Source organism: Adelges cooleyi, unplaced genomic scaffold (assembly GCF_023614345.1).
Source record: "Adelges cooleyi isolate 19-005CV unplaced genomic scaffold, UGA_ACOO_1.1 ACOO_flye_CR_arks_rails_tigmint_CR_PRNA_108, whole genome shotgun sequence".
Lineage (NCBI taxonomy): Eukaryota > Metazoa > Arthropoda > Insecta > Hemiptera > Adelgidae > Adelges > Adelges cooleyi.
In genome coordinates, this window is record NW_026095761.1 from 12799026 (window position 1) to 12821917 (window position 22892).

The window sequence follows — 22892 nt, forward strand, 5'->3', positions numbered from 1 at the left end:
TATACTTGCCACCATACGCCGTTGTAATCTCTGTACGCCTTCCATGTATTCCTTTCAATTTCGTCACTCAGGTAACAAGTTTTATCACGGCCTTTACAAATATTTTTTATAAACGATGTTGGAAATTTTGTACTCAAGCACAATGCAATTAAACGACACATCCATAATAAAGGGTCATCCTGATAACGGCTATCTAAAATATCAAAACAATTTCTTGTTTTAATTTGGCGAATTATTTAGCTTACTAGTTACACATTTTGTTTTTTTTTGGGACCAAGACACAATTACCATAAATATATATTAGCCAGTTTCGATTAAAAAAAAAAACACTTTTTCACGCTGTCCGTCTTAAAGCATGTTTATACGACCACAAAGAGTATCCAAGTTTCATTGAGTAGGGGCAGAATTTTTTGTTTTAAAATGAAAGAAAAATGAAAACTATTTTTTGTACTCATAGAGCATCCTAAATGTTTCTCATTTGAAGCTCGGTAGAACTTTACATTACAGCCTGTATATAATTAGGAAAATTTTGTATAAATACTTACGTACTGAACGGACCATTCTTCTATTCAAAGCTACTGTAGGATTAATTCTTCTCTCTTCAACAAGACCGACCGGTCTCAAAATCTCTAAATCTGCAAAAATGTTTAAATGGTTGTTCATGATCCACATAGTTGCATTACATCACAAAATACTGTCATAATACTGTTTTATTGCACAACCGCTGTCATTAGTATTGGAGCTCGAAAAAAGTAAAAAACTATTGAGCATATTTACTTAATGCGTTGCTCATCATATCTTTTAAAACTTTTCCAGTAAAACGTCTTCTCTCTTCTCCGAGTTGTGTCAAAACTAACTCTTCGAAAACTGCAAAAATAGAATTTGAAAAAATTTCAAATTTATTTAGCACATTATTACCATAGCCTAATATCCGGTTTATGGGACTTATAAGAAAATCATTTTTCCTAGTGGTGATACCTAATTGAAACCAATTTTTTATTGTAAAAATATATTTTTACCTATATCACATGCTTTAAACATCATTATTCATTCCTATAGTAATAGATGCATTATTACTTTGTTCAAACTTAATTGGTTGACAAAAAGCATTTTTAAAAATGACAGCTCTAATACTAGTTTTTAAGGCTATTTAATATTATCAAAAAATTCGAAATTACTTTGGTCTGGAACTGCAGGAACAGCAATCCCTGTAACAAATACATTAAATATCAAATTACAATAAAACCGAATTTTTATATTTACTTTAAAACTGACATTACAAATACCAATTAATTAATGAAAAATATTGTAAGAATATAAAACGTTATTTCTAATATCAATATTTGAATGAACGGTTTAAATGATAATTAGAGATATTATAAAAAGCTAAAAAAACCGTTATAATTTTTAACTTTAATTGAAATGTGATCGTTTTTCATTAGAACTAAGAAATAAAAAATGTAAACAATTATTCGCTTAAAAATGACAAATCATATATATTTACCTAATTCACTTCTTATTTCATTTTGCATACCTCTTTGGATATTTATCGCTTCTGAAAATTAAAACGAAATACACGTTAATGTACATTTTGCATTGAAAGAATCCAATATGTCAGTATATATATATATATATTATATTTAAATATATTATATATAAATAACTAATAAGTATAAGTACGGTTACCGTCTAGGTCGTAAAAGTATGCATAGTATTCTGAAATAAAAACATCATTATTGTGTACTTAATGAATATTAAACAACTTCGTTGAAATATTTTCATAATATCTAATGAAAATTATTACCCGGTACAGCGATCATAATATTCATTATAGCAATTTCTGCTCGCCATAAATCAAAAAAAGGACGATCATAGTCAATATCAAGTCTATAGTCATTTATTTCAATATTAACAATTTTTGTAATTACTTGTTCCAATCCATCTAGTATAAACAAACAAATTTCTGGGCTTAAAATGATGTTTCAAATAAAATCAAAATAGATATATTATTAAACATCAGAATAAAATTGCACCTTGCCCTAAATGATGCCCATGGAACTCAGCGCTTCACTACCATTTAGCTTAAATAGACGTTGAAAATAATTATAGAAACGGCTAGTTTAAATATAAATATAAAAAAAAGGATTTGTTTTTTATAATTTTAGTATTTACACAGTGTTTAGTGCACTGGTTCTATACCTAGTGTTTTCTCGAAACTTTTTATAAAAAATATAATTTCTTATATGACAGTTAGACAAGCGTAAAAACCATTTATATATTAGCATACTTCTTAACAGTGTATCTTACTTGTAAAAGTTGTATTTTCTACAGTAACATTTTTCATATCATAAGCGAGCTCGATGTGTGCATCTGTAATACATAATTAACAAAAAAGTAAAATTTTAAACTTTAAAAAGTATTTATTATAAAACAAAAACGTTACTGACTTGTAATTAAAACCTCCCTCTTATAATCCGCTGTAAAAATGTGAAATATTGATTTTTTTTTACATTTTTAACAGCCTTAAATAAGTAAGAGTGAACAGAAAATAATTACTTAGTTCATCTGTCGTCGTAACGTGTACAAAGACAAATGATAATAAAAAACAAAAAATTTTCATTGTTATCTGTAAATAATCATAAACATAAAAGCAATTTATGTTAGTCACAGTTACCTCCGATGTGGAGTTGAGAAGGTTTTGGTATTACAAGGCTGTTTTTTATTTGATAAATAAATATATGTTGCACTAGTCCCATTATTATTCTTAGTCCACTAAATTGATTTTTTTTATACAGCAAGGTAGAAATCGAGCTTGAAAGATACTTTATTGGACAGCACTAATGGTTAGATGGATAAAAATAAAAATGTTGTCTCTGTTAACTATGTAATATTCATTGTGTAAAAAAACCAGCAATTTTTAAAAATTTTTTTTTAAATCTTTTATCAGTACCTATCTCCAATTTTATTTTTACCTAATTTATTATTAAAAATAAAAATTAAGTCGGGTTCAATATGTATTTAAAACACAAAAGATGAAATTCAATTTTAGTCTTATGCCTATTGAAAATAAAAGCAAATTTTATTGTTTTCCTATGTAATTTGATTAAAAACAAATTCTAACACATTTTTAAGCTTTATGGTAATACTTACTTAAATTTTTGAAGTGATACAATTTTTAAGAAAACAATCAGCTCGATTATGCTTGATTAACCAACTGCTCGGAAGTGGCTTTATCGTGGCTTTCTATATCGAACGACACAGTAAAATCGAAGTATGTTTTGCAGAGTGCTTATTTAAATTTATTTACAAAGCTGGTTTTTATACAATCATATATTTGTAAAACACTCACGTGGAGTTCCTAAGACTATTTGCATTAAATATAATAAATAAAAGAATTTTAACTATATTATTTTGTTTTTTTATTCATAAATCATAAATGATCAACTGCCTTGAATAAGTAAGCGTGAAAAGAAAATAATTACCTAGTTGATTTTTCGAAACGTATACTAAGACAAATGATATTAAAAACCAGGAATGAGTCATAATTTAATCTGTAAATAATAAAAAAAAACATGTATTTTGCAGAGTGCCTATTTTATTTTACTTACATAGCTGGTTTTAAATTAATACATTTTAACAGCTAGAGTATTTTGATTTTTTTTCATAAAAAAATGATTATTTATACAATTGTATTTTAAATTTAATTAGCTTCGAAGCGGAGCTGAGAGACTATAGGCTTTACAATGATGTGTGCTTTTTTTGTGACTGGCCCCAGCTTCTTCGAGTAGCAACATGACAAATAACAAATTTTATCTAGGTGGTACTTTCTAATAAAGAGAATACTTACTGCGTATTTTATTAGTACATATTTTAATATGTATAAATTATCAAAGGTTTCTAAATATAATATTATGCTGAAATAACATAATATAATATATTATATACTATTATATGTTTTGACCTTTTACAACAAACCGAATACTCACTGTGTACTTATTAATTATTATATAAGTACAATGCAGTACAATTAAATATTATTTATAGTCAACTAGGTTAATACGTATTAAACACTATATAGCGATTAACATTGCGTGTTTTTGTTATTATTATTATTATCATTATGTTGGATTTGGGAATATTTATAAGCTACAAGAGTATTGTTGGCTATATTATTGGCTATATGATTTGTTCAGTTAGGACACCCACAAAACCGAAATTGATTTATTAGTTGAAAATGGATAACAAAAACATACATTTTTTTTTAAAACTTTTTAAATTGAGAATAATATGTTAAAAGTGATAACCAGATTTTGGTGTCTAATTTTACTTTCAATGTCGCTAAAGATTGAAAATTTAGGACGGCAGGTGAGGTGAAGATCTCCTCTCATTAACGGTATCAAAATGTTTTTTCTATGGACTATGATCCATACGCTTTGATGATAAACACATTTATACCGTTGTAATCAAATTATGAACGTGCAACCACTTAGCATCCGTTCATTAATTAAATCTTTAATGAAAGTTAATGCAACCCGCATAGCCAATCTATTGGAAATATGACCGACAGCAATAATATGTGCAACCATTGTGCAAAATGTTGCTTACTGTTGATAAAACATTAATTTTTGCATTCTGCGATTGAAGTACATCTTTGGGAAATATAATACAGGGTGATCGATTACACGTAACCGCTCATTTTCTTAGAGTAGTATTTTGCTTTTATCTGCGCACTCCATCTGCCGTCTTGAATTTGGTAGTGGTAATGTGAAAAATAACGGAAATACAGTTTTGTTCAATAATAAAAACCAAACAATATTGTAATCGTTACCGTGCCAAGAAAACGAAAGTCTTACGTTAAATAATCGATCACCCTGTATTATTATTTAACCTAACCGCGATAACGGTGACTTTCTCGTCGAGTTTACAAAGGCCTGGCTTTACCAAGATAAGTCGCTTTTGTGTGTTTCGATATATATATAGATCACACACGTCGGTAAAGGCTTAAAGAATACTCACAAGTCGGTTACTGCGAGAAGACGTGTGTTGTCCGTCCGCGTTTTATTTTCTTATTTACCAACCAACCATGTACGCTTTTATTTTTGTAATGTTGCTTTTGGTGAACTTGAATCCGGTCACACCCTGGGACTCTTGCGACGCTGGCAAATGCGAAAGACTGTGTAAAAGTCAATTTGGTTACAAAACTCCGCCGCCCCACGGTAGGTGCGGAACGGTGCAAGGAGTCGAGAATTTCTGTGAGTGTTACGGAAAGTGGCCATCAGGCGCATTAAGCATCTTCAATCAACCCATTTAAACCTGACCGGCATCAGGTGTTCAACAATATTAATATTCTGGTAGTAAATTTGTGTATTGTGATATTAAAAAAAAAAAAGTTGTTTTTAATATATCAACTAGCTATTAAAAAATAGAAGAATTTTGAAAAACTTTAGAAACGTTGTTTTTTTTGTTCTCTCTCGTCCGACAAAACCAAATACCTTTCAACTTTACATAATACACATAATATTTTTATACTAGATGTGCTTAGCTTTTGGATGTGATCAAAATCAAGGAGTTTAAGTATTATTTAACTTTTTTTTTGTCTCAATAATAATGTATCGAAAAAATACATAAAAATAATGTTCTGTTGATCAGATCGTAGGTAAGCATATGTGTATAACGAGTAAGTGTGGTTGAAATCGTTCCAGACTTTATGCTGTAAAACCTAACCTGGTTTGTTTGGTACAAAAAATAGTAAATGACTTTGTACTTATTAACGTAGCAAGGTCATACGTTAGTGTTATAGTTAAAATCGGTAATTTATTTACTAAATATACTACCGAATTTGAGTAAAACTTGATATTGTAGAAAATATAGTTTTGTTATTTTAATGTAATTGTTTTTACAGATAAACATACAAAAATCATGCTCACGCTATAAAATATATTACATTTATATAAAATACAGGGTGATTCTCAAAATATACGAGTAATAAAAGATGTATTTTACTGACAATGTTATAAAATTACCTAACGTGTACCTTTTATAGTATTATCCAATGTTTTGATACTTTTTACAACATATATGGGATCTGAGAGCTACTCTATGGTAACTAAATGTGTTTTAATAAATTACTTTTTTCTATTAAGATTGATTTTAAGAGTGATTTATGTAAGACGGTAGGTTAACCGTACACTGATATATATTTTATTGTATTGGGCTCACAATGTATAATTACTGGTTAAAGGTATGAGATGATCACCACATTCAGTCGATGTTCGAGCTGTATAATGTGATACTGATTCGTCTATTGAAAGAAAAAAGAATTTTTACCACAAACGATTCTTCAGCAGCTTTTACTGGACAGTCGTAAACCGTGTGTTAATATATCGAAGACGGTTTCTACTAATTAGTTGATTAATATACTTTCTACACTACGAATGATAAAATACAAAGTAAAACTTTTACCCTATATTTGCTATCCGTATCCCAGTGTTGCTACTTGGGGTTCCTTACTTCCAATGCTTTTGCATAAACTTATTAAATATTGAACCCTTCCTATTGTTATAATACCATCATAATCGAAAGTTATGCTCTATATAATTTAGTAATTTAACCATCTGAATTTCCTAAAAACCTCACCTTGCCACATAGGAACATTAATATACAAACACAGACGCAACATAGTAAAATAAAAAATTACCGTATAGTATTAAATATTTGTTAAATGAACACACTGATAGTTATGGTTACAAGAATTATTTCATTTGATGTTTACCAAAACCATGTTATATTATTGTGAAAGTTTATGACTGTCGTTATTTTCACACCAGCTTTGTTTGTTTTGTTAAAATACAAATTAAAATTTAGTCTGTTTTCAAAGATGAATTCTATACAAGATGGTAAGAAGATTTTATACATGTTATATATTTTATACACATCTAAATGTACCTATACAAATATTAATTGGGTAGTTCTTCAGTGTGCAAATTTATTGTCCACCATAAACTTAACAGTACAGCAACAACCGTATTATTAATTAGATATCACATCTATTAAAGGCCATGTCAAGTTGTTAGAATGTACGGAATGACATTTATGAACTTTCAAACTTTGTTTCGGTAAAACGATAAAAAATGCACTTTACACATCCAAGCGCAATACCAAAGTTCGAATGATTTTTTCATGCGCCAGGGTTGGTGATGTGAAAAGTAGCCATAGGGAATTTATATAGGGAATTTTCAGCCGCTGTTTAAAAAATGATGTAAAGTGAGAAGGGGAAGAGGCTAATCTGGAATTTGTAATACAGACACAATCGTTTTTTTAAATCATAATTCATAGAAATAGAAGTATGTTCCTTATTTTAACATAATCTAAAACTTTAAAACCTGTTAGCATGAGAAATATATACACATATTAAAACTGATTATTAACAAGTATAAAAAACCTCGTTAGTTTTTCCCTTGAAGGAAAAACGTTGGACCATGAATATGTCTATTTGTCTATTGGTCTATACAGGTTTTGGTTTATTTTGGAAACACTTTTGTCTTCGGACCATGTCTTCGCAAATTGATGACAAGCCGTCATGGAAAACATCTAGAAGAGCCATATGCATGGTGATGCAAGGAGATCTGTCCGGCGTTCAACTACTTTTGGCCACAAAACCAAATGACCTGCATATCGCAAACTGCAGTTGTTTTATTTCAACCGTAAATGTGGGTAATTCTTTTTTACATGAAACAATTTAATAGGTATAGTTTAATCTCAGAAAACCAACACAATGTGTTATGAAAACACAATATATTTTATACAGGGTGATATTTTTAATTTATAACATTACACAAAGGAAGTGGATTAAAAGTGTAAGGCGTGAAAATAAAATGACCAGATAATTGTAATTTGATAATATAAAAGGAAAATTATAACAAGAGTTTTTAAAGATAAAAGTTATGAACGATAATATGTGAAGCTTCAAATGTGTTTAATAAATATTTTCTTGAAAAATAATACTAAAACTGTAATGTTTGATATAAAAATAATAACAAACTCCCCTCTTAAAAAAGAATGACGATAACCTATCAAATGGCGTTTGAACAAAATTAAAATATATTTATTTGGTTTAGCAAGACCCGTTTTTTGCGCCTTTTAAGATGTTTAATATTATTGGATTAACACGATGAATATATAATTTCACAGTACAAAACATTTTCATTTAAATAATATTCAACATTATAATTTTTATTAAAAAAAAAAACTTAAATGCGAGAGAAAAATTATACCATACCATCAAAATGCCGTGCATTTTTTCAAGCGTAAGCTTTCAGAGAGTTGCTTTGCGTTTAACAACGCATTACCAAGTGTCGCCAACTGGAAGAGCGGTGTGCGGTCGACATTGGTAGTCCATGGTCAAGCACAAGCTGTTTCGCTTTTCCCTCAATTCAGACGTGGACGACTTGGACAGGCAAATCGTTCACGCCGACGCACTTGTGTACTTGGGAAGCTTTACCGCGGCTACAGTGGAACCCATGTCGGTGGGCACGGCTGCAAAGGCCGTCTATGGTATGAGCCGAGCTTGGAAAATGTACCACGCAGTGGTATTGAAAGTGTACAGCGCCATTTTCGACGTTGGTAATGTTATAATTAAAACACAATTTTGTGGTTAGGAATTAAGTGTGTAATTTTTTTTTTTTTGGGGGGGAGCCGTGAGGGGGCGAATAGTTTGACGTAGTGCTTACCCCAGGCGACGTTCGGCAGCTGAAGTTAAGCGGCGTCCGTCGTATCAATATTATATGTTTTTAAACGCAATAAACAGTATAGCATTATGAACTAATAATTATATTTTTCAATAATTATCTTTCAAAACGCGGTCTTCTTGAAAATCATTATACGTTTAACTTGAAAATATGTAGTCAGCTTGAGCACAACATAATATAATATGCCTATAATCAGGGTATTCATACTCGTTTCCAAACCACCTGTGAGGTAGAGTACTTGGCTCGTTTTTTTTTTGACGTGGTATCTCCGTGTACGATGATGTTTCGAATTGTATTTACCAATAAAAAGCCATTGGAAATATAATGTGTGTTGGAGGTATCTTCTGTGGTGGAAATGAGGTATAAAAACGTGTACTATTCCAAAAAGTTATAAAAAAAAAATTATAAAAGCGTTGTTTGTCGACATAGCAACGTGTTCGTACGGAATACTCCAAATTCCATTCCAGGCTCGTTTCCTACCTCCGAAAGATTTCTACAATCGGGGCCTGGATATTCAATCCCTCAGTCCCGAGCCTGCGTACCAGCATAGTTTGGTTCTATAACCCGGAAGCCAGCCGAGCAAAGTATACATCGACTGCCCCAACGAAAAGAGTCGTACATCGTTATTTGCAACTTTTAAGGATGAACCAAACAAACATTCAAATTTAAATTCTTATTCTGTTTTTAACATATCAGTTTGAAAACAGAATAATAATTTAAATTTGAATGTTTGTTTGGTTCATCCTGGAAAGTTACAAAAAACGAGATACGACTCTTTTCGTTGGGGCAGTCGACATGGTCATATCGAAGGTTCCTCATGGTCTCATGGTTCTCATGTTGACGTTGAGGGTAGCAGTAGGTACTGCTACCCTTAACGTCAACATGAGAACCTTTCGGCTCAATCACGCCCAAACATAGCCGGGACTCCTGCGAGCTATAACCCTTATACGCTGGCATGAAATGTGGAAATATTTTTTTTGTACGAAATTATAGAAAAAAACTTTAATTATTATTAAATGTCAAATTCAAAACGTTCAAGATTAGATTTTGCAATAGTACACCGCGGTCGTGTTGTGCCTATTGATCTTTGAGGAAGTTATAGTTAGTTAGTAAGTATATAGTTTAGGCGCATGTAGGTATTTTTGAGATTTATGTATGCATTTGTAAACCGAATTAGCTATGAGTGTTACAGTTTCAATTTGAGTTCATGAGGCGAGGACATGACGGCATCATCGTACACAGACCTAATCCACGCAGTACTTGACTTGGTAGGAACGGGTGGGGGTGATAATTATCAATAGACAACAATCAATACTAGTTTAAATTAATTTAAAAAAATGTGTTTTTAATAAGGGCCGATTTTATAAGTTTTCAGAAAACGGTTTTTTATCAAATCAAGCAATGTAGGGTCCAGAGTTAACTGTTCGGTGGAAATCGCCATCACCAATCGACGGTTTTTGGCTAAAAAAAAACCGGACCTCTTTGAATTCCGTTAAAAGCACGTTTATAAGTTATTCCACAGTTTGACAGGAGTTAATTCCAGATCCTTATATAGGTTGTTTTAAATTATTAATATTTAACTATACTATAATATTGGTTACTTGTCCATCTGTATTGTATATTTACTTACACAGCAACTGTCATGGCTCATGCTCACAGTAAATCTAAAAATATATATATATTTATGTGAGTAATAATAACCTTTACTTATTGTTAAGGTTTTGGCAACATATTAACATATTGTAAACTGTTTTGTCGATCGATGGACCGGTTCTGCCGTTAAACTGTGTAAAATTGTTAGGTGTTTATCCTTTTTGAAAGGGAAGGGGTGAACTTTTAAAATTGTTGGCCCAATAAAGTGTCTTTCAGGAACGATTTCTGATGCTACACGAATAAATCGGTTCAGGGATTTGGGAGGTATCGTGGGTCCAGAAAAATAAAAACACAATACCTTCTCAGCTCCTGTTAAAGACTCGTCGAAATGGCAATGCGTTTTCAATGGTGGTTGGTGTTCCTTTTTTTCCAAGTAATCGCCAACCTGGGAGCTGACTGGTTTGCACAATACTTCCTCCCCGAATGACTGACGTTCTTGTGAATACCAATGCTAGCGCCTGTTAAACTGTCACGAATGTGACTTTTAGAAATAAAAATACCAGCTACTTGCTATTTCTTATACAAAATAATAATTACAAAAACAAAAGTACGTAATACAATGGAAACAAAAATAACAATCAGTAAACATAGTTACACGTCTTGTTATTGGGACCGGCCGTTAAGCTTATTCATATATAGGCCGTATCAATATGTTTTTAAACTCAATAAATGGTAAAGCATTATGGACTTACATTTTGCAAGCATCTGTAAAATTATAATCAATACACTTATTACACCTGTACGTTAAACCATCGTTCTAATATTTTCTAACTTAAAAACACATTGTATTCAATTGATTATATTAAAATGATAGCTTAGAGTATGCAAAATGTTTATTTGGCTTTAAATTCAGAATGAATCTAAATTGATGAAAGGTTGAGTCTTTGAGCCGGCTTTTTTAAGCTTAGCTGACTTTAAGCCTATTAACTTCTATAAAGAGGCTTGATTAAAGAAATCTATTAATCAAACAAAACGCATTTAAGTAGTAGTATGATTGAAAGTTAATTGATTTTTTCTCTTTAGACCGTCAGCACTTGAGCTCGTCTTGACCGTCTTGAGCTCGTCAGCGCTCACGGTACTAACCGCCATAACTAAAAACAGTAAAAAGCGCTCTACAACGGCAACAATTTACGCGCAGCAAAAAATACACGCCAGTGGGCTATCTATATTTATAATCAATGGTTTAAGTAACAACTGTTATTAGTTAGTCAACTGTTATTTACTGTTATGTCCATCCATGAAATATATATATGGAATGTTGATAAGGGAAATTAATTATTATATTTTGACTGTCGACTTTGTTTTTGAAGAATAATTTGAAAAAAAACTCTTATCAACTCTTAAAATAAAATTACATATATTTTATAGAAAATTTTCCAAGGAATAAAATAAGTTATTTTTTACTCACGGCTTTTGGCGATTTAAATAGAAATTGTAACATTTTAACTAAAAAAAACAAGTAAAGAATTTAACAAAATTTTGTTTAATTTTTAGAAACATCTCGTTTATTTTTGTATAGAAATTTCTGCGAAAATTCAAATTATTCCATGGTATTATTTAACGTCAAAAAAACATTGGTTTAAATCATAAAAATTAAAAAAAAAAAAATTAAACCTATCCTAACCAGGAAGAAGTAATCAATGTTTTTGAAAATGAATGAAGAAAGTTCAGTGTAATATTGTTATAAGTATAAAAATAATGTAATATTCTATAGCTGCGCCTCAGTCTGTTGTATACACTGATGATGGTAACATGGCTGCCGAAATATGTATATTATGTAAATGATATTAAGGATTTATTTTAATATTTTATAATATACAACCACAAGTGTTGCTAAAGTTTTTTTTACATTAATATGTTATATGTTACATTAATATAAGATTTTTAATATACACATATCATAATACAAATAATTAAATGAATACACATAGTTAAACAGAAAACATTAAATTTTATCTATTGTGATTTATGACGTCAGGCGTGTAAAAAATTTCCTAAATTATTCAATTTATCCAGTACTACTAAAAATATGTAATGATAATAGTACTATACAGTTTTAGAAATGTTATACCATTATATGTCTAGACTAAATTATCATAACTGTTCCTTAAGTAGTTGCAGTTTATCCTCAATGTCATTGACGTTTACTTGCCACCATACACCGTTAATTTCTCTGTATGTTTTACTTGCTGTAATTTCGTCCTCCAGGAAACAAGTTTTTTTATCGCCAGTCTTAATATTTTTTATAAATGATGTTGGAAATTTTGTACTCATGAACAATGCAATTAAACGACACATCCATAATAAAGGGTCATCCTGTTTACGGCTATCTAAAAAATCAAAACAATTTCTTGTTTTAATTTGGCAAATTATTGCTTACTAGTTACAACTTTTTTTTTATGGGACCAAGACACAACTACCATAAATATATATTAGTCTGTTTCGATAAGAAAAAAAACTTTCTTTCACTCTGTCTGTCCTAAGGCATTTTTATATGACTACAAAGAGTAGCTTTGCCCCACCATTACTTATTAATAGGTTTAAATCACTTGGTATGACTTATATGAAGGTGTTATTCATAAAAAAATACGATACTACTCAATGTTATTAAAATGGGAAGCTTACTGAAGTGCTGAACCACTTCTAAAATTGTTTTTGATTACTCTTTTGTGGTCGTATTTTAAAAGTGCGAATTATTTATACATATAGTTAGGATAATTTTATAAAAATACTTACATACTGAACGGACCATTTTTCTAATCAACGCTTTTGTAGGATTAATTCTTCTCTCTTCAACATGACCGGTCAAATTTCCATAATTTGCTAAAATATAAAAAATAACCATGTTGATAAAAAAAAAAAAAATTAAAAGTAAATAATAAATTAGTTGTTCATGATAAATAGATGCATTACATTGCAAAGAACTGTTGTAATACTATACATAAGAGTGGAAGTTTGATATTTGAATAAAACGCAATACAAGTTTATTAATAGATTAACCCAGTACTATTAATAAACACATATAGTAAATGTAAAACAATAATAGCTGATAATATAACATAATATATTAGTGTGACAAAAACACTTTTTACTAAGAATACTGGCAGATAAAAATATGAGCCACGTGCCCTTAGCTCAAATGTTATTTATATTATCCTACAAGGTTACAAGATTGTGTAGAGACACAAATAAAATTGTGTTTATACAAAAACACGTTGTTATTGCTAACATGCCATTTGTATATTGGAGCTCGAAGAAAGTATCCTTAATTTATTCGAATACACCTGGTTAAAAACCATTAGACATATTTACTTATTGCGTTGTTCATCATGTCTTTTAAAGCTTTTCCAGTAAAACGCCTTCTGTCTTCTCCAAGTTGTGTCAAAACTAATTTTTCGAAAACTGCGAAAATAGATTCTTAAAAAATGTCAAATTTATTTAGCACGTAATTACTATAGCTTAATATCCGGTTTATGGGTTTAATAAGAACATCATTTTTCCTAGCGGTGATACCTTGAAACCAATTTTTTATTGTAAAAATATATTTTTACCTATATCACATACTTTATACATCATTATTCGTTCCTATAGTTATAGATACATTATTACTCTATTTAAACTTAATTAATCCTCATCACTTTAATAAAATAAGTGTAAAAAAAACACATATGCAGTATGTTTTCATTTTTTATCACTATATCGTTCTATCTTTCTAACTTTTAATTATTATAACCTCGTGGTTATACACCTAATACTATATAATTTCTAATTCATATATTTTATGCACTCATCTAACAATTACTGTTCACCAATATTACGTTCATTAGTAATGCAAGTACCATTACTTATCAAACAAATATTTTATTTGTTAATGTTTCCTAATCAAGAAACTATTATATTTTCAACGACATTTAAAATAACACCGTAAATAGTTAAATAAGCCTCATTTTTTCTATTCAACTAAATGTTTGTAAATAGAAATTGTTGTTTGCCAAAAAACATTATTAATAATGATAGCTCTAACACAAGTTTCAAAGCCTATTTATTTAGTAAAAAAATTCAAAATTACTTTGGTCAGTAACTTCAGGAACAGCAATACCTGTAAAAAATACATTAAACATCAAAACCAGATTTTTAGATTTTATCAGTCACTCTAAAACAGAGATTACAAAGACTAATTAATTAATAAAAAATATTGTATAAATAATAAACATTATTTATAATATCAATGTTTGAACGAACGGTTTAAATGATAATTAGAATGACCATCAAAAGATTAAAAAAACAAATAGCGTTGTAATTTTGAACTGCAATTGAAGTGTGATATTTTTTTATTAGAACTAAGAATTAAAATATATTGAAAATTATTCACTTAAAAATGGTAAAATTTATATATTTACCTAATTTACTACTTATTTCATCTTGCATAGCTCTTTGGATATATATCGCTTCTAAAAATTAAAACGAAATACATATAAATGCACATTTTTCTCTGAATGAATCCAATATGTCAGTATATATAGCCATATAAGGTGATTTATCATGGGTCACTCAATATCTCAGGGCTTAATGAGAAATTGAATTCTTTTTTTGTATAATTTGACCTCAATTTTGAAATGAAGAACACATTGTATAAAAACAAATATGAAAAAAAAAAAAAAATTTATTAAACCCTACGAGCTCATGATAAAAGAATGATTATAAATTATACATAAATAACTAATAAGTACAAGTACGGTTACCATCTAGGTCGTAAAGATATGCATAGTATTCTGAAAACAAAACGACAATATTGTGTACTAATGAATATTAAACAACTTTGTCGATATATTTCAATAATATCCAATGAAAATTTTTACCCGGAACAGCGATCATAATGCTCATTAAAACAACTTCTGCACGCTGTAAGTCTAAATCACGAAGCATGTCATGATCTTCAATATCAACAATTTTTGTAATTACATGCTCCAATCCATCTAGTATAATCAAACAAATGTTTGGGCTTTAAAAGAAGTTTCAAATAAAATCAAAATAGATATATCATCAGAATAAGATTACACCTTGTATTAAATTATGGCTGATGCCTATCGAGTATGGACCTTAGCGCTACACCACCTTTTAGCTTAAATAGACGTTGTAAATTATAGAAACGGCTACTTTAATAATAAATGAAAATAAAAATGATTTGTTTTTTATAATTTTTGTATTTACACAGTGTTTAGTACACTGGTTCTGTACCTAGTGTACTTCTGGGAACTTTTTATAGAAAATATAATTTCTTATTTGACAGTTAGACAAGCGTAAAAAATATATATATGTAAGCATACTTATTTAAAATATATCTTACTTGCAATCACTTTATTTCCTACAGTAATTTTTTTCATATTATAAGCGAGCTCGATGTGTGCATCTACAATACATCATTAAAAATATATGTATAAAAAAAAGTAAATTTTAAACTGTAAAAAGTATTTTTTATATAACAAAAACGTTACTGACTTGTAATGAAAACCTCCCTTTTATAATCCACTGTAAAAAGTTAAATATTGATTTTTTTTAATTTTAGACTACCTTAATTAAGATAGTCAATGATAGTTGATATGAAGATGAACTTAGATGGAGAGAGAGAAAGAGTAAGACCGAATAAAAGATGGATAGACGGAATAGAGGGTGATATAAGGATAGCTGGAGCGATTGAACGAGATGTTGTTGAAGGCCGAGCTCTAAAGAAGGTTTAAGACTAGGATGACCTTCCTCATATGTTAGGCGAAGATAAAGAAAAAGAACCGCCTTAAATAAGTAAGAGTGAAAAGAAAATAATTACTTAGTTCATCTGTCGCAACGTGTACAAAGACAAATGATATAAAAAAACAGAAAACTTTCATTTTTATCTGTAAATAATAATAAACATAAATACAATTTATGTTAGTCACAATTACCTCCGATGTGGAGATGAGAAGTTTATAGTTTATCTTTGTTAATCTACAATTTTGTTTTTACCAAATCTATTATACATAATTAAATAATATAAAATAACTCAGACTCAATATATGTTTGAGATAAAAAAAATGAAATTCAATTTTAATCCTAAATGCCCATTGAAAATGAATGCTTTTAATTTTTTTCCTATGTCATTTAATTAAAAACGTATTTACAATTTTTTAAGCCTTATAGTAATACTTACATTATTGGATTGATACAATTTTTAAGAAAAAATCACTTCGATTAGCTTGTTTAACCAACTGCTTAGAAGTGGCATTGTTGCGTCTCGTCTAAAGACTTGTTGTTTGTGCAGACTATTTGTTTTAAATATTACAAATAAAATAATTGAAACTATACAGGGTGATCCAACTAACGTAAGACACTCGTTTTCTCTGAAAATATGAATATTTTGAGAATTTTTTCCCACAAACTTTTAGGTACATATTTGACTACATTTTTCAATATTTTTAACATTTTTATTACCAATCCTTATAAGCCAAAAAGGGGGATTTTTTAAATGGCATCACATGTTTTTAATTACATTAGTTTGTAGACAAAACATTTTAAAATATGTTAGCGTTTGAATTTTTTATTTTCATTTATCTGTTCTGGAAAACCATCTGTTCTTATTGGCTATGACTTAATAAAGATACTACATTTCCTCTTAATAATCAAATATTTCTTCGGTTTTCCAAAACCGGTAGCACATAAAATGCATATGTATGTTCGCATTGACCAATTATTGGCGATAACATTCTAACAACTAGGAAGTCACTATAAACGATTCTAAAATAATGATAGATAAACGGTTCTTATCTACAGATTACAAATTATTTATTATATTTGATTATAATACAGAGTACGGTACTACGGTACGATAATACGTCAAATTATTTTCATGCAATGTAATAAAACTACTGTCTTTGTAGTAACGATTGAAAATATTAAGAAGTACAGGAAAAAATCAAATATTTATAAAGTCATAACAAATGAACAAATTAATGAAAATTCAAAATTCAAACGCAAAAATATTTTTTTATTTTTTGTCTACAAATATATGTAATTAAAAACACATGTTGCTATTAAAAAAAAAACAAAAATCCCATGTTTTGGCTTATAAGGATTGGTAATAAACGTGTTCAAAATATTAAAAAATGTAGTGAAATATGTACCTAAAAGTTTAGGAAAAAAAAAAAATTCTCAAAAAATTCATATTTTTATAGAAAATGAGTGTCTTACGTTAGTTGGATCACCCTGTATTATTTTATTCATTAGCAATTATTGTTTAAGTAATTGTATTTTAAATATAAGTAGGCATAACATTAAATTATTTTGCGGTTTTAGTTTATATTTTTTTATTAACCTAAAATATATCCTATCCTATAGTACATATTATGTATTGTAATATATTAATATCAAATATCTCATAAGATTGTCCAAACCAAGCACAGTATAAACCAGTAAAGTTAGAAAGTTTTAAATTAAGGTTCTGTATTTACAAATAAGCATCAAAGCGTTTATTTGAAAGTGATTTTATTCAATTTTATCACTTTTATTTATAATAATTCCTGTAGACCTGTGACCTCTCCGTTTCCTCATTCTATTATGCCTATACTCTACTGTATTAGTCCTCTCGGATAAAATCACTTTCAAATTAACGCTTTGATGCTTATTTGTAAATACAGAACCTCAATTTCAAACTTTCTAACTTTACTGGTTTATACTGTGCTTGGTTTGGACTGTACTGGCTTGAAAATAGTAACTACCGATTTGTATCGAAGCGTTTTTTCGAAAGTGATTTTATCACTTTCAGATTTAAAAATTCCTGTAAATCTATAACCTCCCCGTCCCCACTATGCCCCGACCCCACTGTACTGGTTTTTTTTTTTTTTTGCAAAAACGTAGTGGACCAAATAACACATACAATGTCTTGTTAAATTTTGTTGGAATGGTCGACAATTCATGTTTCAATCGTTTGTACTCCATAGTTTAAATTATAATCGCTTATTCTCAATAAAATTAATATTTATGTATTATATACTTCCATTAGAGAGTCTTAGGTAGACCCGACAAAAGTGGTAAATAATAATATAATCTACTATGCGTTTTATTTTAAATAATTGTATCCAAATAAAATGTACCTGCGAGGTCATCGTTATGTTTAATCGTGAAGAAGGTCTAACACTATTTTAATATATTTTTTTCACACCTATATCTGGATTTAAAAGTCACACCAAAACTCCTTGAGTTTTAGTAAAGCATCCGATTAATTGGGGAAAGACTTAGCGGTTACAGCAATAATAAACAGGAATATAAGTTAAGTAAGACATAACCTATGACAGGCCATAACCAAATGATCCAAAAAGTGTCAAAATTGACTGGAATTGTTGGACCTAGAACTTCTTAGAAATAAGTAATAGACAGATAGGTGGAAAGGATGAATACATTTGTTGACATTTTTATGTCTTTGCTATAGCACACACATGGAAAACCGACACCGACACCGCTTATCATAATGACACCGGTTATCATAACGAAGAATAACAGCTGATTTATAAGATATGAGATAAGGGAAGGGGTGAGAGTTAGGGGGTATTACATAGGGGTGAGAGTTATGGGGTGAGAGTTAGGAGATGAGAGTCAGGGCTGAGAGATAGAGATGAGAGTTAGGGGTGAGAGTTAGGGGATGAGAGATAGAGGGTGAGAGCTAGTGGGTAAGATATGAGAGTTGGGGTTGAGGTGGGAATGGGGGGGGCATATATGTTGTATTCACAACGTTCAAAATAGAAATTAATAATAAATTCAATAATTGAAGGGGTCAAATTCTCTATGAACTGTTTGGGCCAGATATTATGAAAACACTAAAATATTAGCCAGAAACTTGATATGTTTACTAGCCACCTTAGATACATAAAAATGTATCCCGTTGTGTTGCGGACTCGTACGCAATCTATATACTTATTTATTTTTAATAATGCTTCCAATTAAATAAACAAACAAATGTGAATATAATTTTAAAAAAGACTGATTATTGAAATACATGAAAATAATTAATAAATATTAGTGCAGAATGGTAATACTATTGTAATATAATAATAATAATGGTTCTACATAGTTTTAGAAGGGTTATATCATTATATTTCTGACTTAAATTATCATAGCTGTTTCTCTAGTAGTTGTAGTTTATCCTCAATGTTATTGACATTTACTTGCCACCATACGCCGTTAATTTCTCTGTATATTTTATTGGCTGTAATTTCGTCCTCCAGGAAACAAGTTTTTTTATGGCCAGTGTTAATATTTTTTATAAATGATATTGGAAATTTTGTACTCGTGAACAATCCTAGTAAACGACACATCCATAATAAAGAGCCTTCCGGTTTACTGCTATCTAAAAAATCAAAACAATTTCTTGTTGGCAAATTATTTAACTTACTAGCTACAACTTTTTTTTATGGGACCAAGACACAACAACCATAAATATATATTAGCCTGTTTTGATAAGAAAAAAAAAACACTTTTCACACTTTCTGTCCTAAGGCATATTTACATGACCACAAAGAGTAGCTTTGCCCCACCGTTACAGGTTACTTATTAATAGCTTTTAATCACTTGTTATGATTATTTAGAATCTTCTTTTTCAATTTGGCAAATTATTTAGCTTACTAAATACTTTGTTGATACTTTTTTTTATGGGGCAAGACTCAATTAACCTTAATTTAAAGAAAAGTCATAACTATAAATATGAATTGTATGTTAAGAAAAACTTCTAGTCTTTTGTATAAATATATATTAGGCTGTTTCCATAAAAAAAAACATTTTTTTACGCTTAGTCATAAGGCATGTTTATATGATCACAAAGAGTATCAAATAAAAAAAATTTTTAAAAAATATAATTAAAAATTAGAGTTGTTTCTGCACATTAACAAGTTTATTAAGTAGAGGTATAATTTTTATTTTTCATGAAAAAATCCTTCAATTTTAAAGCAATCAACTTTGAAAACTTTTTATTGCAAAGCTGATAGGTTCAGTTTAAAATGCTACTTCTCTTTATCTTTCTTGGACCCTTTTACTTTGTTCGTCTTGGTTGTAAAAAATGGTCTCCTAAATAAAAAATATATATAAAATAAGAGTTTTAATGGGATTCGCTTTGCCTTACACTCTCTTATTATATAATCACTTTCAATCACTCGGTATATTTGTGTACAGCAGACAATAATACTAATTAATGTAAGTCTGTTTTAATTTGTTTTCTTATAAATTTTTAAAAATTTAAGGTGTTATTCATAAAAATAAAAATTATATGCTACAACTCAATTTTATTTAAATGGGAAGCTTACTAAAGTGCTAAACCACTTCTAAAATTGTTTTTGGGTACTCTCGGGTGGTCTTATTCTAGAGGTGTGAATGCCGAATTATTTATATATTATATATATATATATATATATATTATAGTTAAAAAACAATTCTACATAAATACTTACTTGATGAACGGACCATTCTTCTATTTAACGCTACTGTAGGGTTAATTCTTCTCACTTCAACAAGTGCGGTCAAATTATCAACATTTGCTGAAATATAAAAATAACCATGTTGATGACAAAAAATAAAAATATTAAAAGTAAATAATATATTAGTTGTTCATGATAAATAGTTGCATAACATTGCAAAGCACTGTTGTAATACTTTACAAATGATTGGAAGTTTATTATTTAAATAAAACTCTATATATAGGTTAAATATAATAAAAACCATAAGGCATATATACTTAATAAATGGCTCATCAAATCTTTTAAAGCTTTCCCAGTAAAACGTCTTCTCTCTTTTCCAAGTTGTGTCAAAACTAATTCTTCAAAAACTGTAAATATAGAATCATTAAAAATTCCAAATTTTTTTAGCACATTATTAATATACCTTAACATCCAGTTTATGGGACTAACAATAACATAAATTTTCCTAGCGGTGACTTAAAGGACACTAAATGTTTGTATATAGAAATTATTGTTCGATAAAAATCATTTTTAAAAATGACATCTCTAATAGTAGTTTTAAAGGCTATTTAATATTATCAATAAATTCGCAATTACTTTGGTCAGGAACTGCAGGAACACCAATCCCTGTAACAAATACATCAAATATCAAATTATTATACAGTCAATAAAACAATATTTTTATATTTTATCTATTACAATCACTCTGAAACAGAGATTGCAAAGACCAATTAATTGATGAAAAATATTGTATAAATATTACATTTCATTTCTAATATAAATATTTGAATGAACGATTAAAATGATAATTAGAATGGCCATCAAAACCTTAAAAAAAACATTATAACTTTAAACTTTGAGTTCTATCGTTTTTCCATTAGAACTGCGTGGGGTAATTTTTTTTTTTTTAAATTGGTCCTTTAAAAATGATTCATTTTAAATAATTACCTAATTCAGTTGTAATTATACTTTGCAAAGCTTTTTGAATTTCTATAGCTTCTGAAAATTAAAATTAAATGTACTTACATATTATGTGTAATTTATGAAACCAATATGTGAGTATAAATACAATTATTCATAAATGTGTATAAATTATAAAAAAATAAACAAGTATTTTAATTATGTAATATAAATATTTAGTTACCTTGTGAAATGTAAAGGTATGCATAGTATTCTGAAATTAAAACGACAATATTGTGCACTTCAGGAATATGAAGCAACTTTGTGGAAATATTTTTATAATAAACAATGAAAATTATTACCCGGCACAGCGAACATAATATTTATGAATACAATTTCTGATAGTTAAAAACCTATTATACGTGCTTCATAATCTACATCGATGGCAATTTTTGAAATTACATGCTCTTAAATTATTTATTTTTTAAATAATTTGTATTTACATTGTTTTCCGTTCTGTATACTTAGTATTCTTTTCGAAACTGTCTATAGAAAATAAAATTTCTAATTTGACAGTTAGACAAGCATAAAAAACATTTATATGTTAGCAAATTTATTTAGAATATATTTTACTTGCGATAATTTTGTTTCCTACAGTAAAATTATTCATATTGTAAGCAAGCTCGATGTGTACGTCTGTAATATATAATTTAAAAAATATGTATAAGAACAGTAAAATCTAAAATCCTAAAAAAACATTTTAAAAAAAAAATGTTACTTGTAATTAAAACCTCCCTCTTATAGTCTGCTATAAAAAGAAAAAAATATAAATTTATTTTTATATCAACTACCTTGAAAAAGTAAAATGTGAAAAAAAAAATAATTACTTAGATGATTTGTCGAAACGTGTAAAAAGACAAATGATAATAAAAATCTGGAAAGATTCATTTTAAACTGTAAATAATAAAAAACAATTTAGTTGTGTTGTAAAGATACAAAGAGTCTTGTAGTAGTACTGACTGAAATATTTAAATTGCTACAATTCTAAAGAAAATAATAAGTTCCATTAACTTATTCAACCAAATGCTTTGAAGTGGCTTATGTGCGTCTCGTCTCGGAC

At 28.8% G+C, this 22892-nt stretch overlaps 3 protein-coding genes across 5 annotated transcripts; all 3 read right to left on the reverse strand.

The window, feature by feature from the left end:
- Positions 1 to 171: 171 nt before the first annotated feature.
- On the reverse strand, positions 172 to 3376 carry LOC126847459 (uncharacterized). Its single transcript, XM_050587696.1, has 11 exons — positions 3151 to 3376; positions 2557 to 2626; positions 2448 to 2477; positions 2308 to 2370; positions 1805 to 1942; positions 1687 to 1716; positions 1505 to 1555; positions 1179 to 1208; positions 707 to 867; positions 546 to 635; positions 172 to 193 (listed from the first exon to the last, which is right to left on the reverse strand). Exons 2-9 carry the CDS (start codon positions 2618 to 2620, stop codon positions 761 to 763), a joined length of 513 nt encoding a protein of 170 aa, XP_050443653.1. The 5' UTR covers positions 2621 to 2626; positions 3151 to 3376; the 3' UTR covers positions 172 to 193; positions 546 to 635; positions 707 to 760.
- Positions 3377 to 11949: 8573 nt separating this feature from the next.
- On the reverse strand, positions 11950 to 16689 carry LOC126847455 (uncharacterized). The gene is made up of 11 exons (XM_050587685.1): positions 16585 to 16689; positions 16225 to 16291; positions 15900 to 15929; positions 15748 to 15810; positions 15260 to 15376; positions 15143 to 15172; positions 14801 to 14851; positions 14470 to 14499; positions 13713 to 13802; positions 13137 to 13223; positions 11950 to 12730 (listed from the first exon to the last, which is right to left on the reverse strand). The coding sequence occupies exons 2-11, from the start codon at positions 16283 to 16285 to the stop codon at positions 12495 to 12497; spliced, it is 795 nt and encodes a 264-aa protein (XP_050443642.1). The 5' UTR covers positions 16286 to 16291; positions 16585 to 16689; the 3' UTR covers positions 11950 to 12494.
- Positions 16690 to 19410: 2721 nt separating this feature from the next.
- On the reverse strand, positions 19411 to 22892 carry LOC126847458 (uncharacterized). 3 transcript variants are annotated; one of them, XM_050587693.1, is made up of 10 exons: positions 22793 to 22892; positions 22660 to 22726; positions 22551 to 22580; positions 22406 to 22468; positions 22017 to 22046; positions 21821 to 21871; positions 21470 to 21499; positions 21151 to 21240; positions 20867 to 20953; positions 19411 to 19773 (listed from the first exon to the last, which is right to left on the reverse strand). In XM_050587693.1, exons 2-10 carry the CDS (start codon positions 22718 to 22720, stop codon positions 19538 to 19540), a joined length of 678 nt encoding a protein of 225 aa, XP_050443650.1. In that variant the 5' UTR covers positions 22721 to 22726; positions 22793 to 22892; the 3' UTR covers positions 19411 to 19537. The 3 variants fall into 3 exon arrangements, with proteins under 3 accessions (XP_050443650.1, XP_050443651.1, XP_050443652.1); XM_050587694.1 differs by lacking the exon at positions 22793 to 22892 and having other exon boundaries at positions 22551 to 22577; positions 22660 to 22779; XM_050587695.1 differs by lacking the exons at positions 22551 to 22580; positions 22660 to 22726; positions 22793 to 22892 and adding an exon at positions 22135 to 22318 and having other exon boundaries at positions 22406 to 22467.